The sequence below is a fragment of the Tauraco erythrolophus genome, chromosome 5 (assembly GCF_009769465.1).
Source record: "Tauraco erythrolophus isolate bTauEry1 chromosome 5, bTauEry1.pri, whole genome shotgun sequence".
Classification (NCBI taxonomy): Eukaryota; Metazoa; Chordata; class Aves; order Musophagiformes; family Musophagidae; genus Tauraco; species Tauraco erythrolophus.
The window spans coordinates 5567835-5586276 of NC_141469.1; the positions used below are offsets into that span (position 1 = coordinate 5567835).

The 18442-nt window shown below is 47.5% G+C and overlaps 1 protein-coding gene across 2 annotated transcripts in view; it reads right to left on the reverse strand.

The window, feature by feature from the left end:
• Nucleotides 1–12105: 12105 nt before the first annotated feature.
• The window catches only part of SEC24D (SEC24 homolog D, COPII component), a 51294-nt gene continuing 44957 nt past the window's right edge, over nt 12106–18442 (reverse strand). For both annotated transcript variants that reach the window (XM_009979119.2, XM_086611683.1), the window contains 7 exons: nt 18145–18290; nt 16112–16250; nt 15529–15647; nt 14110–14289; nt 13287–13478; nt 12640–12729; nt 12106–12246 (listed from right to left, as the gene is read on the reverse strand). In XM_009979119.2, coding sequence (XP_009977421.2) covers nt 12106–12246; nt 12640–12729; nt 13287–13478; nt 14110–14289; nt 15529–15647; nt 16112–16250; nt 18145–18290 — 1007 coding nt within the window. The remainder of the gene's footprint in view (nt 12247–12639; nt 12730–13286; nt 13479–14109; nt 14290–15528; nt 15648–16111; nt 16251–18144; nt 18291–18442) is intronic.

Sequence of the window (18442 nt, forward strand, 5' to 3'; positions counted from 1 at the left end):
CCAGGCCCCAGACACAAGGGACACAGTCTGTGTGGCCAAGACCTGAACATGTTTAACAGCCAACACTCCCTGAGCCCCAAACACTCCTGGATCCAGCCCCTGTGCCCAGGTCTGAGTCTGCAAAACACAGGACCTGGGCTGTTTCAGAGCCCCCAAACTGGCCTGAGCCTGGCTATAAGCCCCTCTAATGCAGCACTTAGTCTTTCTCTGTGAGCCCACTTACAAGCCCCAAGAACACAGCACTTGGTCTCTGTTTTGGAGCCCTAAATCTGCCCGTATGAGCCTGGTTTTAAGCCACCAAAACGCAGGACTTAGTCTGTGTTTCTAAACCCCAGAAATGGGCCAATGAGCCTGGTGTCGTGACTGAAGAACGCAGCACTTGGTTTCTGTGAGCCCACTTGTAAGTCCCAAGAACACAGTACTCGGTCTCTGTTTTGGAGCCCTAAAGCTGCCCATATGAGCCTTGTTTCAAGCCCCCAAAACGCAGGACTTAGTCTGTGTTTCTGAGCCCCAGAATTGGGCCAATGAGCCAGGTGTCATGACTGCAAAACGCAGCACTTGGTCTCTTTTTGTGAGCCTCAACACTGACCCAGTGAGCCCCCTTGCAAGCCCCAAGAACACAGCACTGAGTCTCTATTTCTGAGCCCTAAATCTGCCCATATGAGCCTTGTTTCAAGCCCCCCAAAACGCAGCACTTGGTTTCTGGCTTTGAGCCACAAACGCAGCGCTCGGTCTCTGTTTCTGAGCCCGGTTTCAAGCCCCGAACACGAGGGACTCGGTCACGGTGTGTAACGGCCTCTGCTCCGTGTGCCTGAGCCCCAAACCCCACCGGGGTCACTCTCTGTTTACACGCCCCAAAACCAGCAGCTGCACCCGATTCTGGGTCTGCACAGCGCAGGACTTGGGCTTTGGGCCGGAGCCCCCTGGCAGCCGCTGTCCCGGCCGGGGCAGGCGGGACTCGGTCTCTGCTCCGCAGCCCCCGACCGGGCCGGGCTCCCCAAAACGCGGGGCGGGGGCTCAGCCCGGCTCTGCGGAGCCTCAGCCCCCGCCCGGGCCCGGCTGTGCGCCCCCAGCCCCCGCCGGAGCCCCAAACCGCCCCTGGGACCGGGTCTCCTTCCCTGGGCCCCGAACCAGCCCCGGCAGCCCGGAACTCGCTCCGCGCCCCGAGCCGGGCCTGGAGCCCCGCACCCGGTTCCCAAGCCCCGCGGCTGGGGCTGCGCCCGGGAGCCCAGCGGGGCCCGGCGGTGCTGGGACACGGCCCGGGGGAGCGGCTCGGACGAGGCCGCCGAGCTCCGTCCCCCCGGCCGGTGCCGGTGCCGCCCCCGCCCCGCGCCCGCCGCCCGCCCCGGCAGAGCCGCCCCGGGCCCCGCCCCCCGCGCCGCGCGCACTCACCGCTCCGGGGCCGCGCGCCCGCTCCTTTTACGGACATCGCCCCGCCCACCGAGCCGCCCCGGGTCCCGCCGCCCGCCCGCCCCGCAGCGCCCCAACCCAAAATCCGCCCAAATTCACCCAGCGCCGGCAGCACCAGTTTATTGCCGGCACCACCGCGGGCCGGGGCTGGGCTTGGGGCGCTGCTTTGCTCTCCGACACCTTTTGTGCTGTTATGTATGTTTTAGGCTCGTTTAGGTTGGTTTTTTTTGTTTTTTTTTTTTTTTTTTTGTTTGTTTTTTTTTTTAAATCACATTTATGGCCTCATTTATGACACCGATAGCTCCGGTCTGGAATAAAGATAGAATAGTAAAAGAGATAATGTGATACCGTGCTTTACCCAGTAACCAAAACACGAGCCGGGAAACACAAGGAGGTTCCCAAATGCCTCATAAGACCCAAATCACCCCGGGCTGGTCAGGAAATAAGTGTTTTTTCCCCCATTAGCACGAACAAACCCACCCTGTCAGAGTGATAAAGGGGAACTGGAGTGCGGGGAGAGAAAGGTGGGACGTTGGGCAAACCCACTGTGCAGCTGTCCTGTGTGGGACTGTAAACACCCAGCTGGGCGTTTTGGGGAGGAATTCGGCTGGAAGGGGATTTCAGGCCTGGGGCAAAGCAGGGGGTCCGCTGGGGGTTCTCTGCGTGTCCCCCTGCTCTCGGCAGCAACAGACCCCGAGGGGCACGACAGAAGCAGCCCCCTCCGAGGAGAACACGGCTGCCTGGTGCCTCTTGCTCCTTATTTCCATTCAATCCTTCTCAAAATCTACCGGAAACCCGAGACAGCGCCGGGATCCCGGCTCCCGAAAGCGACCCTTTCCCAGCAGAAAGGCCCCCAGAACCCAGCTTGGGGCTGGAAAGCCGGAAAATCCTCTTCCTCTTTTCCCAAGAGAGAGACCCAGCTGTGCTCCAGCTACTGGGGAGGGGGGAGCCCCCTGCCCAGCCGGCTGCCCACCAAAGCACCCACCCCTACACATGGCGAGAGGTTCCATACACACACAGATACAGATACAGACACATCCAGCCATTTCTCTCCGCTCCCGGGCCAGCACAGCCCGGCCCCGAGGCGCAGCGGCTCCAGCCGAGACAGAGCCCCCGGGGCTCCTGCAGCCGCAGCCCCACAGCCGAGGAGCGGGGCTGGGCTCCCCGGCACGGCCGGGCTCCGCACAGCCCCTCGCCAGGGCCCTCGCTGCCCCGGGGATGGCCGCAGCCTCCGGCCGCCGCCGCCACCGACCGACCGCGAGCTGCCGGGAGAGCAGCACCGGACCCGCACCCCGGGGGGGCAACAGCACCCAGTCCCCTCCTGGCACCCTCCTGCCAAAAAACCCCCGCCCCTGGCCGAGCCCACCCCAGGGGCGGGTCCTTCCTCATCGGCCGGGGAGTGCCCACAGCTGGGGACTGCCCCACCCGCTGCTGCCTAGGAAACAGAAGGAAAAAGGAGGAAAAAAAAAAAAAAAAGGAAAAAAAAAAGATTTAAAAAAAAAAAAACACAAACAGAAAAAGACAAAAAAATAGGAAAAAAGGATGAAAAAAGGAAAAAAGAGAAAAAAGAGGAAAAACGCAGGGAAAAGAGGAAAAAGAACAAAAGAAACAGGAAAAACAGGTTAAAAGGGAAAAAAAGATAAAAACCAAAAAATCAGGGAAAAAAGCCCAGAAAAAACAGATTAAAAAAGGAAAGGGGAAAAAAAAAGAAAGAAAAAAGGAAAAAAAACAGGGAAAAAAGGTAAACAGACAATACCCAGGAAAAACAGATTAAAAAGAAAAAAAAAAAGAGAGGAAAAAAAAAGGAAAAACCCAGAAAAAAAAAAAAAAAGAAGACAAAAGAGAAAAAAAAAACAAACAGAAAAAGGAAAGAGAAAAATGAAAAATAAAATTCAAAAGCACAACACTAAAAAGTAGAAGTGCAAAACAAATGCAATGAAGAGCTGATCCACCCTCCCCACCCCATGGGCAGGTGGTGGCAGGGAGGAAGCTGGTTGAACCCCTCCCTATTTAAAAAAAAAAAGACACACAAACCAAAAAACAAAACAAAAAACCCCAAACAAACCATGCCAAAAAAAAAAAATTTAAAAAAAGCATAAAGCAGCAGGGCGGTGTACTGAGCTGCTGAGAGGCAGCAGGAGGAGCAACCCAGCCCACTTTGGCCCCCCCACCCCACCTCGGGCAGCCCTGGGCAGCACCCCACACCCAGAACAGGGGCGTGCTGGGGGACCCCCACCCCCAGAGTGAGGTGGGTGATTGCTGAGCTGGGGGAAGTTATCACTGCACTGGGGGGTATCACTGCACTGGAGGAGGGGTATCACTGCACTGGGGGGTATCACTTCACTGGGGGGACATCGCTGGGCTGGGGCCATCGCTGCCAGAGTCCTGCCTATGGCAGGTGCTGGGGCCACACATTCCCAGGAAGGGTCCAGCCATGGTGGCCATGGCAGGAGAAAGGCTAAGTGCTGGCGGGGACTCGATGTGGACAAAGGCAGTGGCGTTTCAGGCACAGACACACGGATTTATCTCTGTTTCTCTCTATACGTTCCGGGGTCACACCGTGCTGCGCTGGCAACCGCATGCAGTTCAGGTACCCCCTGCCCGCTCAAGACCTCCGAGCTTCTGGGGGATTCTCTGGGCTTCCAGGGGCCCAGAGTGGGCAGCCAAGGGGATGGGCAGTGGGAGCGCGGCAATTTTTCCAGCAGCGGGACGTGATGGTTGTGTGGGGACCCCGGTGAGGAACATACCGCGAAGGTTCAGCGTGTGGGGCTGGTCATGGAAGACAGGTGGGAGGGTACCAGTAAATACAAGGAAATTAAATAAAATGTAAGAAAATCAAATAAATTCCCCATTCCTGCAGCAGGCCGCCCTCTCAAGCCCTTTTCCCAGAGACAATGCCCAAGTTGATGCCTAAGGTGATGCCCCGTGTGCCACAGGGGCACCTTTCTGAGGTGCCACTTCCCTGTGTGCCAGAGGGGGTGTCTCATTTTTCGGATGCTCCATCCCCGGCTGCACTGGGGGTCCCGGCTCACAGCTGACAGCACGTTGTTAGCCTTTTCTATTCCTCCTCCATGTTCCAGCTTTGTCAATGCCACATTCTGTTTGGTGCCCGCTGTAAAGTCCTGCTGCCAGGAAAGGGCAGGCACGGCTCCCCTCCTCCCATCCGCGGCGCCTCCGGCTGCCATCCGCCATCGTCCGGGCAAACCCGACCTCCTGGTTCCTCTCTCTTCTGCCCCACGTGCGTGGCGGGGAGAGACTAAATAGGGAGGTGGGGGGACGACAGCAATGGGGTGGCCTCCCGATGAACGTCTTGGAGAGGAGGGAACGTTTGTTGTATTCCCCGGCACTGACCCTGTGTCTGCCTCCAGCTCGCCCGCTGCTGCGCGGGCAGCACAGGGGATGGACGCACGCGGATGCTCTTCGGAGCACGGCGGAAGCCTCATGCGTCGAGGACTGGGGACATTCCCAGGGCAGAGGCGGCGAGTCGTAGAATCATGGAATCACACAATGGTTTGGGTTGGAAGGGACCTTCAAGATCATCATCCAGTTCCAACCCTCTACACCAGGTTGCTCAAAGCCTCATCCAGCCTGGCCTTGAACAATTCCAGGGATGGGGCAATGGCCTGGGACGAGCAGAGCGCAGGAAGGGTGGTGCAGGAATTGCCTTACATTCCATAGAGACGGTGGAAGGAATTTGGGATTGGTACTGGAATGTAAGAGATCCTCCTGCACCCTTCGGAGGGGGATCATTGTGCAGAAGTCTTGGTATTGGGGTCCAGGACCTGCATACCATGAAAAACATAAAATGAATTTATTTAAATGCACTAGTGTAATTTTAATTTCATGAATATCCATGGAATGTTAATGCTAAATGCAAAGCAGCCATCCTAAAAGGAGGAAGGGGAGCGGCTGGGACTCCTCCCTACAGATTAAATCCCTGTTCTTTCACACGTGTGTACATTTGGAGTGATCACTCGTCACATTCCAAAGGGGTTTTGCTCTTTCCTTCCAACATGGAACAAGGGTAAAAGTAACAGGCTAAAATATTGTGCGTTGTACCCAAAGGCAATGGCACAAACCCCTGTAAAATTAACACCAAGTAACAAACAGAAAAGGCTCTTCCTCGTCCTGAACCACCCCATCTCCTTCAGCAGCATCCCAGGCCTCGCGTCTCCGCTTCTGTCCTGACCAGGCTGGTCTTCAGCAGACGGTGACCCCCTCCTCACCCCCCCACCCCACCGGCTCCGGAGTGTGCCCAGGCTGGGCCGGACCAATCCTCCTGGAACCATGGGCGACTCCGAGGGCCAGGAGCATCCTTGGCCTGGGGGTTTGCTTTGGCCTCGGAGGAACCGGTCCTTGCAAGGAGCAGCCCTCAGAAAGGAGGCGATCCATGTGCCTCTCCAGGAACTGCACGGGATCTGTGTGGGATGGAAAAATATAGGGCAAAACGGAATAATGCAAATCCCCCCCTCTCCTTTGATTTTATAAAATTTTATCAGCTGTGAAAAATCCCTGCGACAGAAAGGAAAGAGGTCCCTCTGGTAGCAGCCTACGAACCACCTCCAACCATGCAAAAGAACAGACCATGTTCCATGTACAGGGACGGAGATTGCTCTCCCATCTCAGCACAGTCTCCGGCTCCTAAAACTGCATCATTCTGTAGTGCAGTAAGCACACAGACTCTGCAAATGCTAGAGATAGAATGGAAGTTTATTTTCCCTTTACCATATTTACAGTGTACCCTTCCCATCCTCCAATAAACAATAGAATCGTGTATTTCTGCATTTTTAAGTTTTACACAGCAGTCCAAGCATGTACACAGCTCCCCGTTTATACCAGGTGTTCTTATCATGGGATGTGCACGGCCTTGATGCCGACCTCGCTGCATGCTTCACTGTCTTGAACAACAACAATATCCTTTGGTTGGTTTCTGGAACATCTCGATATTACTGCAGGGCTCAGATATGAACAACAGCTGTGAGAAGGCTGTCTGTTCCCACAGCTCAGAATCCTCTTCTCTATCCACAGTTTCCCCTTTTCTGTTTATCACAACTCTGTTGATTACTAAAGCCACCATGATGCGTGCTTCTACCTTTTGTGCTCATCGTGTTGCAGTCCAAGGAAACTGAAACAACACTAGAAATAAAATTAACAACAACCTCTAACAGCAATAAGAATCTATGTGTTTAAGTTAAGGCCAGAAAACCAATTTTTTGAATTAATCCAGGATAAATCTTAGCTTGCGTAATACAACTTGAAAAGACAGGATTTTCTAAAAACTTACAATATTATTCATTACTTATCAATACATTTAAAACAGAGGTTAATGCAAACACATAAGAAGTACATATCACTACAGAGGTACTATACAATAATGTCAGATTTGCTTAAGTGCTACTTTTTGTTATGTGTGCTTGAAACACCCATCTGTCAAAAACGGCAAGGCTGATCTCCAAGCCTGCTCATGAACTGGGGAATAAGCTGGAGAGGGACTTTTTACAAGGGCATGTAGTGATAGGACAAGGGGCAATGGCTTTAAACTGAAAGAGGGGAGATTTAGAATAGATATAAGGAAGAAATTTTTCACTCAGAGGGTGGTGAGGCACTGGAACAGGTTGCCCAGAGAAGTTGTGTCTGCGCCATCCCTGGAAGTGTTCAAGGCCAGGTTGGATGAGGCTTTGGGCAACCTGGTGTAGTGGAGGGTGTCCCCGTCCATGGCAGGGGGGGTTGGAACTGGATGATCTTTGAGGTCCGTTCCAACCCTAACCATTCCATGACTCTATGATATCATTTGCAAAAGAGACCTGGAAGCCCCCCCACTAAGTCATACTAATGAACGACGACCATGGTGGAGCGGTGTGGTGCCAGGACGGGCCCGGGAGCCCCGGCGGTGTCGGGCGGTGCTTGCAACTGACCGGGGGGACCCGCGGGGCGGGCCCGGCCCCGTGTGGCCGCGGGCGGCGGGCGAGGACGGGGGGCGCCGGGCTCCGGCCCTGCGGGCTTTATTGTTCCCCGGCGCCCCGAGCCCCGCGGCTCTGCCCGCTGCTCCGCGGAGCCAGCGGCAGCGCGGCCGCCCGGGCACCGGCACGTACCGCCCCACGGCCCCCCCCGCGGCTGCCGCTCCCGGCCCCGGCCCCCCCGCCCCGGCCGGGCCCCGCGGCTGCCCCGGGCCGACCCCCCGCGCCTCACCTGGCCCCGCCGGGCGAGCCCGGCCCGGCCGCTGCCGCCCCGGAGCCGCGCGCGGCGCCACCGGGACAGGACGGGAGAAGGGAACCGCCGCTGCCGCCGCGGCCCAAATTTCCTCGCCCCCGCCCCACCCCACCCCCCGCCCCGCCCTGCCCCGCACAGGGCACGGAACAGCCTCTGAAAAGCTGCGTTCAGTTTCGGCGTATAATTTCTCGAGGATCTGACACCTCGTGGCAGCGAAGGGCATTGGACTTCGAATCCCTCACTTCTGTATTTCCACCGCTCGGCCCGCAGCAGAGCGACGCTGTCTCGTGTCTCAGCAGTGTGAATCGCTGAGTTCTCCGCTCGCTGCCGGGTTTTTCCCGTCCTTCTCAGGGGTTCAGCGTTGGCTCTCGTGGGAAAACAGCTGCCCGGGCGCTGACACAGCTGTTTCAGTAACACACGCAGTGGAGGGACCGTGCTAGCAAGGAATAGCCTGATAATGGGGGTAACAGCCCGTCTTTGTGCGCCTGACAGCTCATTTTATAAAGCAAAGTTATGGCTGAACATTGGTACCTGAACAGGAGTCAAACCCTTAGTAAGGATGGAGATGAGAGTACTCCCGAGTGCACACCTCTGTCACCTCACAGCAAGACATCAACTTAAACACTATATAAAATGGTTGCCATGTCCTATGCCCTGGTGAGAGTGTAAGTACCAGAGCAAGAATCATAGACTGACAGAGTGGGTTGGGTTGGAAGATCGTCTTAAACATCATCTAGTTCCAAGAAGTTCAGCTCCACGACCGTGATTCTGCTCCTCTGCTCTTGTGAGACCCCACCTGCAGTCCTGCCTTCAGCTCTGGGGTCCTGTCTCGTACTGTAATACCATGTCCTTTCTCAAGTGCTTTTATTTTTGACTGGGAAGAGAGAAGGACCAATAACTGTAAAGTAGGTTTCTTCAAACTCAAAACTGTATTACAGTATAAAGCTGTGATAATTTGGATAAATTACAAAGCGTCCTTCATAGTAATAATTAAAACAAAAAAACTCTGCTTTTTATTTGGGAGAAGCTGAGTACCAATACTTTCTAATCGGGGAACACGAATTCTTCAAAAAACAGCCTCAGAAAACAGTAGCTGGACGTTCCTTCAGGAGGACTAATTATATTGAGCTTAGTAAACATCTTTCTCTAGATACCTTATCTAAAAACCATGGAAAAACACCTTTTCATACGTGAATCTTGGGATTTCTCTTTCCTCTCGGATTTCCCCTCACAAGAGGGGAAGTAAAGACAGACACTTTGCATCAGCAGCTCTGAAAGGAATAACAGTGGTTTCTAGTTTTTTTTTCTCAACAAAACTTACTAGAGAGTCAAGCACAGAGACTGGCCCATACCAAAACTTGGCTGCCTTCTTCATTTTGGAAATAAAATTATGGAAAACATGCTCCCTTGACCTTCATGGATGAATTATGTTTCTCATGTGGACACTTGACCTCCAAAGCAAGTCTTTACAGAGGAAACAAAAAACCAAACCAAACCAAACCAGTATGTATGTGGGAAAAGCCTTGTTTATATCCCACTATGTTATCCAAATTCTAAATCATCAAACCACTGTATTACCAAATCAGGATAAAAATGCTATCAGAAGTTATAAAAGTGCGTATTTCTTCTTCCCTCCCAACAGAGGCAGGCTTAGGGAGCTTAGCTTTCTTTTACAGTGACATATGGATATTCTTTCGGCTTTGATCAGAAGTATAAATATTGTAAAATAAAACATTGTAGTAAGTAAAACACAAAACTTTTACTTTACAAAACATTGTAAAGTAAAACACTGAAAAATTAGGAAGATGATTTATTAAACTAATTTGGAAATTGCTTGGAAAGCAGATTAGTGACAAGTAATCTGTTTGTTCTAGGTGAACAACTGTCAGCTTTGCTTTGTTTTCTGTCTCCTCACAGCTGCCTGAACACACTAACTTAGGAACACCAATCGTGATTTTTGTGTGCAGTCCCCAGCCACCTTGTATAAACAAATACTCTGCCATGGAGACAGACAAGCACAGCAGCAGCATACTGGTTTCAAGGCCTGAATGTAGAGAACGTGGACAGGGATATGGAAGAAAAAAGTAGTAGTTTTCACTCTCTTTCATTCATGCCAGGAATCTGTGTCCCTTGGGCGATGTCAGTGCTGTAACCACTGAGCGAGTATTTGGGACAGCCGTTCTCCGGTTTTGCACTGAAAAATAAGTAGGGAAGGATCTAGTTTGTGTTTCAGTGCAGCTTGAAAAAAGTTGTCAACATCTGCCTGATAACAGCAGAAAGGATCCCTTTCCTTGGGCACCCGCCAACTGAAGGTGCCACAAAGGGTGAAAAATGCAATGAGGATTAACTAACACAAAGCTGAGGGCAGAATGCATTACAAGTCTCTTTATTTAAATAAATTGATGCATTTAATGTTTTCAATATGTGAACAGATGCAAATAACAAAGGCTTAAAAGTCCTCAGTTGATCTTCGCCGATCTCTTGCCGAATGGGTTTCTCGAGACGAGGACCCTGAGGTGCACTAAGAGGCAGCACAGGAGAAAATTTACTCGCTCCTCTGTAATTAAAAATGGGATGTTGGTGTTTGAGCCGTGCTGCATTCCCACCTCTCTGTCAGCATCACTTCCCGGTTCAGATCAGCTTTCCATGCACCTCAAGGCAAAGCTACTCTACATCCCCCAGGCCTTACACTGCCCAAAGGATGCAGGGGATGGATGCTGGAGGGAGCGGAAGAGCCGGGGGATGAGAAGCGTGCAGTTTGCATTAAAAGGCCGCAGCAGCTCAAGATGTTAAAGATTTTATTGCTGCTGCTCTGCAATACAGCAAACAGTATTGGTAACGTACACCGTATAGAAACAGCCATGGGTTGGGATTGCCGTGACCATCCTGCGCATTGCCTTGTCTGCTTTGGAGCCGGGACCAAAGCGGTCCTGTGGCCACCAGTGACGTGTCCGTGGCCGTCTGACACATGGGCTGGGAGCCAGGTGCGACCTCACATCAACGGAGCTTTGCTGGCCATGGGATATCTCTGTAAAAAGTGCTTGTCTTGGCAACTGAATTCACTCTGAGGCTCCTTTTGTAATATAGCCACTTATTTTAAGAGCTCTCAGTCAACGCACAAGGATACAACTCTTTTGATAAGCTGTCGGACCAAAAAATACAGATCTTTACTGCTTATCTTGGATATTAAAATGATTAACACTAAGTAGCAATACTAGCATGTTTAAAGGCACTTTTTTTTTTTGAGGCCCAACTCCTAACCCTTACTTTTGATTTTTTTTTTTCTTTCTTTGAAACACTGATTTTTGTAATAATAGCTTTACAAATTTGGAAAAGTTCAAACCTCACATGCAGAGGCATTGGTCCTAAAGATACAGACTGATGAAGCATCTGAGGTAAACAGCTCTTCCAAAGACTCTGGCTTTCTAAATTCTACCTTAAATATTGATATTAGCAGAGGCTTATTTTTCAAAGCAGTGACTGTTGAATAAATCAGTCATGTGAGAGGAGGTCACTGTAATAGAACTGGTATTGAACAAGAGGCTTTTCTTTCTATAGCACCACAAATAACCTTTGGTTAATGTGTCAACTGCCTTGCAGCTGACCTGCCACTGAAATGTCGAGGGACAGGTGTTTTTCTATCTACATTGTATTGGGAATATTCCAGTTAGCAGATGTACTAAATAAAACCTAACATGTTCAGTTTTGAAAATGTAATTAAATAGTATGCTAAATTAATTGCTGCCCTTAAGACTAGAGAATTGTACCATCATAATTTGCCAAACTTAGCAAAAGGATTGTTTCATTACTCTTCTTCATGTGGTCCACTGTTGTTAAACTTACTCAAGTCCAGTTATAAACGGAGGCATTTTTGTGTCCAGGTAATCCGGGTGTGGAAGCGTACCCAGAGCTCTGTTTCTGTAGAAAGTGATGTTTGTCCTTTCCAGCAAAAAGGGAGTTATTTTTCAGAGATTAGCTTTACATGAAGGACTTTGAAGTACTCAAATTGAACTACATCATTACGGCAAATCTGATTCAACAGTATGCCTTCACTTAGAACAAGCAGTGTTTTGTGTTCCTTTTCCTCTTCTGTATAGATTTTCAGCATCTTTCCTGGCTCTTGTATAACTTATGACTAGTAAAAGGAATAATTAAGGAGTTTTCTAAATTATATTTTAATAAATGCATATACCGTATGCTCTTAAGCGTTGACAGTTTGAAATCTGACAATGCACTTAGAGAAAAAGTCAGGACTCCCAGAAGATTAATACCTGTGTGCAGAACTTCCTATTCTACAGCTTAAGAAGTAAGCTAAATACTCAGGGAGAGGTTGTGTGAAACGAAACTGTACAAAAAGAGCACAGAAAAGGTTGACTAAAGCACAGCAGAATGCCTGGGAACAGTGGAGCTGTGGGCCAGCCTTCAGGCACCGGTGACTGTCCCTCCTGCAAAATCAAAAAATTGACAGACTACACTTGAGTTTCCTTAGCTGAGCAGCTGGCAGATCTCTTTGTGAACACAGCATAAGAAATCCACGTAAGAAGCTCCTCCATAAATACTCTTGTCTTCTACTAGGAACTGTCGGAAAAGCATCTCTGTCTGCTCCCGTTGTTTCACTATAATCAGCTGAAACGGTAAGAGATACGTGTTTTTAGAATATTTGAATGGCAGTATGGTTTTCCTCTATCTATTACTGTATGCTGTTGGGGGGAAGAAATCCCAAACTAATAAATCTCCACATTTCAGTAGCTGTATGAACACAGGAGAGAGACTAGTATGAATTAAGGTTTGAAGAATAAAACAGTTACCTTTAGAGTTGACTACCTCTGACAATCTCTTTTGATTGAGAATTAAGCACATTTGAGATGCTTGTACCTACAGCCCATGCTGGAAATCCATGAGGAAAATCAGGCAAATTCCTGACATGTAAAAGTTTTTACAGCTACCAACAAGTTTTCTCAAAGCCAGTAGTGTTCTTTTGAACAGTACAGGGAATGAGTTGAGGCAGAGGGATGTTACCTTCATAGTGTAGGGCTTTTGGCTCTGGATATGCTCCAATATTGACTTAACTTTCTTGGAAAATGGATTGTCCAGGTCAGGTAGTGATGTCTGTTAGAATGAAAGCATGGCAGGTTGTTATATTCCAGTCATTCTCTTATGAATTCATACAAGACAAGCTGCTGATATTTATAATTATGCAAGTTACTGTGGATTTCATTCTAAACTGGGAAATGCCATCTCCTTCAAAAAAATGCGTCTCATCTGTTTCATCTTAAATACTCATCTGTCTAAGCCACTTTTCAGTTTAAAATAATCACTATATACAAATTCATTATCAGGAGAAACTTTAACTATCACAAAGTGTTTTGTTCCAGTTTTAGCAATTTAGCAATAAATTCAATAGGACTTCAATATCTGCAACAGTGAAAGTTTAAGTAAGTTTAAAAACGTCAAAGCTTCTCTCTCCTAAGTGTTCAGAATGTAAAAGCTTATTAAAGTTCTATGTATGTCAAGTCACTTCTGGTGTCTCAACACCTTCTGCTGGTCACCTGCTTCTGGTTTTAGTTGAATGATGAAAATTCACCTCACTCATTTCTCTGATTAGCATTTCTCTGGTCTTACTAAATCATAAATTCTGAAAAAGGGACGAGTCTCCATGTACTCACAGCCTCCGTGCTGATGTGTGCGAACGATGGCACGTTGAAAAGCCCTTGGATGAGGTCTGGGGGTGCGCTGACTCCCAGCCATAGGAACATACTCAGCCCGTTGGCCAGAAGGAAGGCCCCTCCGTCTGAGAGACGCTCCTCAGAGCAGCGGACAGCAGCTGGGATGGTGTCACTCTTCAGATCAAGGCTGTGCTGTGGGGGGGCAAAAATACACAAGAGTTGTAGACCTGACTTCAAGGTGACTAAAGCTCTAATTAGATACTGAAAAGTAACTATTGAAAAGTTTAGTCCCTCTTAGTGGTTCCTTTCTAGATTAGAAGAATTAAAAACGTAAAAGAAAAAATGCTTCTCTTTTAGTTTGCACACAGTGTGTTAAAAAGCTCTAATTAGATACTGAAAAGTAACTATTGAAAAGTTTAGTCCCTCTTAGTGGTTCCTTTCTAGATTAGAAGAATTAAAAACGTAAAAGAAAAAATGCTTCTTTTTCAGTTTGCACACAGTGTGTTAAGGAAGACCTGCTCTAAGTGGGGAGGCACTTGCACACCAATGTTGATCTTTAGTGCAGCTGGCATCTTTCATTAGCCTGGGCAAAAACCTTGCTACAAGTACAGAAATGTCAATGTTACTTCCCCATCTTCCATTAAACTAGAGGTCCTACCCTCCCTCATCAACGTAGTTCAACTAGCAACTACATCACAGTAAAAACGTAATCCAGCGCGGTAGCACAACACCTCCCCAGCAGATAGAATCTTTTCTGCCATCTGCACAATTACGAAATCACAGCATACTGAAAATGAAAAGGTGTGCGAAACAACATACTCACAATTGGCAGAAGCTGGGGATAGAAAAACAACTGTGTGTCTGCCACCCCCATAGACATGACCAGCTGTCGCTGGTAAGCTCTCTCATCAGTTGGAATTTCTGGTCTGCCAACTAGCACGCAGCTCTTCAACAGACAGTTCATGTACACTGGCAGCACCTTCATTGCATCCGGGAGGATGAGCTGAGAGGCAGAGAAAGCTTGTTATTTAATGGGGAATGAGAGCTGGACTTTCAAACATTTAAATAAACCACTGCTTGTTTTCTTTGACTGAAGAGAAAAATACTAGAAAACTTTTTTTTTATATGTGCTGTTTCAAGCCAGACGTGACAGCTCTGAATGGTTAATACATTCAATAAGAATCCAACAGAAATTATTTGCCCTTATAGACTGTCGTCATCATCTTCGATGCTGTTGCCTCCCTGTTGAAAAAACCTTCCTGTTGGTTAAGTTAGACCTCCCCAAATGTTCTGAATATATAAAAGAATGGGCTGAAAATAATAGAGATGTCTTCAGCTGAGAGAATTTTCAAGTACTGTGGAATACAAGTAATGAGGTTCCTAGAGCTTCTTACTACCCTTGGGTAAATAAAGGCATTAACAGACTTATCTTAATGAGCATGATTTCCACCCTACCCTCCAGGAGTTTGGCCCCATCTAGACATCAGATATTTATCACTCCAGCACACTTGAGAGACCCATGTGCAAATTCAGATTGTTTACTAAGATACAATGTTATTTTCATTTTTTGACAATAACAGTCTGATTTGTCAAAAATTAGAATACTAAAATCTTTAACAACATAAGACAAAAAAGTGAAAGCTTTATGAGTCAGCTCATAATTCTAGCAGGAGGAAAAAAGCTGTCTAAGCTCCTTTGTGTGAATATGATCATCAGTCTCCTCAACGACGTTGCCATGTGTTCTGAACCAACAGCCTCTGCGTGTTTTAATTGCTACCATTGAATCCCTCCTGTTGTTAATTATATTTGAAAGAAAAGGAAAAGCCTGACCTGAAATTTTCCTTTCTGGCACTGCTGATGTTGCAGGGGTGGTCATTCATCCGCTGCAAAGCCGGGCTGGGGGAGGACTGAGGGGATGGTGGGGAGGTAGGGGAAGGGCTCTTTACATTAGTGATGGGTGACAGAACAAGAGGAAATGGGTATAAGCTTAGTCAGGGGAGATTCAGGTTGGATGTTAGGAAGTATTTCTTCTCTGAAAGGGTTGTCAGCCACTGGAATAGGCTGCCCAGGGAGGTGGTTGAGTCCCCATCCCTGGATGTGTTTAAGAATAGGGTGGATGAACTACTTAGGGATATGGTTTAATGGGGATTAGGGACGGTTGGACTCGATGATCTCTAAGATCTTTTCCAACCTAGAAATATATGAATCTATGAATAAATCTATTAGTTTGGATGGGTTTTACCTGGCTTACTGCAGACGGGCTGGCACAGTTCTTCCTGTAACACGCCAGCATGTGAGCGGTCTGATTCACCAGGATCTCTCTGACCGTCTTCAGTGGTTGGCTTAGAATGGCTTTAAAAGCTACAAATGCAGAAGAATAAAAGGGCGTGCTAAAGATGGAGATATATTTTTAGAGTATCTATATTCTGCTAGCTTCTAATTTTACTAACCTGAGGACTAAGATTTTCAGTCTCTTTTACAGACAGCATCTTGGAGGATCTTTATTCATCTTTGCCAAAAAAACTCCACCAAACCTCCAACACTGCGATAGGACGTCCATTTCCACTCCTGTGCCTATACAGTTTTGTGCACTACATTTTTCCATACGTAGAATGCCTTCCCAAGCATTACTTTTAAGGCAGTATGTCTAAAATACTTAACCTATTTGTCTTTTCAATGTTATAATACTTTAAGAGTCACTCAGGCTTGGAGAAGCAAGGTCCAAAAGATGATTTCCCACTAGGTAATCACTTCAGCTCCCTTTCCTTCCCCTTCCTCCACCCCGAAGTAGAAAAGGAAACAAACTTGGTCTGTTACGACTTTACCTGATTTAGCAAAGAAGTTGATAAGTGCATCAGTCTCACAAGTCTTGTAGACATCAGCTAACTGGGAGCTACAGTTTAAACCTATATTGTGTATGCGAAGTCTTCTTTGCCCGCTTATTGATGTGTAAAGGACAGCACACTGCAACAGAGGAGCAAATTACCATTGCTTTTAAAACAAAAAGCTTCTGTCATGCAAGAGCCACCTACTTTGTGCATAAAAGGCACATAATTACTTCTGAAGACAGCCCTGCAGTGCTGCTTCAGTGCTTCTGTCACCTATAGGACCAACACACCGGTATTTTTTTATGGAAGTATATTAGACATTATAAAAGGTACTAATCTTAAAATTATAAAAAATAGTAACACAATTGATTGAAAGGCTTATTACTCTAATTTGATATACGCTGAATATATATATCATCTGAAAACAAGAGACCACTGGTTGTAAATTTGTAAATCACACTTTGTAATTGTGTAATGTTTGAACAGTTCAAATAAATGTATCTGAAAAAGACGCCATATGAGAGATGGGAAGCTTGCCGAGAAGTACACTGCCCATTGCCTTATCTCTTGGCAAAATCAACACAGAAAAACTTCCTGATACTGAAAAGCTGAGTGATTCTTTTTACGTAAGTTGCTTATGAAGTGAAACAAAAGGTCCTGCTAACCCCTGTATCCTGCATCTACAAGGAGCCTACGTATTAAAAACTGAGGGTGTAATTTAAGAAGTTCCTTATGACTCCGATTCTACTTAAATATAATGATTCTTCATTATATTTAAAGTAATTTCAAAAATTACAAAATTTTTGAATTTCAAAATTTCACCAGTTCAAAAAATAATACTTCAATGTAAGGTATGATCCAAAGCCTGCAGGGCAAACACAGACTCCATTGCTGGTGGGTCTTGAGCAGTCATAGAATCATAGAATCATAGAATGGTTAGGGCCGGAAGGGACCTTCAAAGGTCATCTAGTCCAAGCCCCCTGCAAGGAACAGGGATATCTCCAACTAGATCAGGTTGCTCAGGGCCTCGTCCAACCCAGCCTTGAACGTCTCCAGGGATGGAGCATCCACCACCTCTCTGGGCAACCTGTTCCAGTGTTCTACAACTCTCATGGTAAAAAATTTTTTTCTAATATCCAATCTGAATCTACCTCCCTCTATTTTAAAACCATTACCCCTTGTCCTATCACAACAGGCCCTCCTGAACAGCCTCTCCCCATCTTTCTTGTAGGCCCCCTTGAGGTACTGGAAGATCGCTATAAGGTCACCCCGGAGCCTCCTCTTCTCCAGGCTAAACAGCCCCAACTCTTTCAGCCTGTCCTCATAGGAAAGGTGCTCCAGCCCTCTTATCATCTTCGTGGCCCTCCTCTGGACCCTCTCCAACTGGTCCATGTCCTTCTTATGTTGGGGGCTCCAGAACTGGACGCAATACTCCAGGTGAGGTCTCACGAGGGCAGAGTAGAGGGGGAGAATCACCTCCCTCGACCTGCTGGCCACGCTCCTCTTGATGCAGCCCAGGATGCGGTTGGCCTTTTGGGCTGCAAGAGCACATTGCCGGCTCATATTGAGCTTCTAAAGTCCCTAGGGTTGGAGGTGATGTTTAGCAGTAGAGGACTGCCCTTGAACAGAGATGTCACAAAGAATGCTACAGCATTAACAGTTTCCATATAAGTAGTAATGAATCGTGTACTCCAAATAAACTTATTTAGCAAGATGGAGAAAATCATAGCTGATGAGGTCTTGGTGAGTGTTTAGAAAGTGTTTTGGTATCCCTGAATAGAACATGCAGTATAGAGGCAGGTGAACACACTAATTGTCATGAGGGGTGTTGTTCATGCTTTTGAGGTAAGATGCAAGCTTTGGCTAGTTAATTAAAACCTTTTTTTGTTGGTATTATGTCATCAGCATCTGTGCAAGCTGTGTCTTGCTCCCATCAGTCCTACAACATACTTTTTTTTTTTCTGTTATGGCTGCTGCTAAGTTCTTGCTCACAATTTCATGACATTACATGTAATTAAGTTTTTTTTTACCTGAATTAAGGCTCCACTGTCTTCATTCAGTTTGTCATCATGTTTGAACTCCACTGTCACTGCCTTGTCACAGTCAACTGCTGCCATCTCAACATCTGTGGTGTTGTTCATGTAAACAGCACCAAAGAAATCTGTAGCCCTGAAGCCTGCAGCCAGATTAAAACAAAACAAAACATATTCATTTATTTAAAAACGGCAAATAAAATTGACATTATTTTGTGACTTTCTTTTTATGGCCAGTCAATTTTGCTTACAGAAATGGGAACTATTTCCCCTCAGGGATTTGCAGCCTCATGGG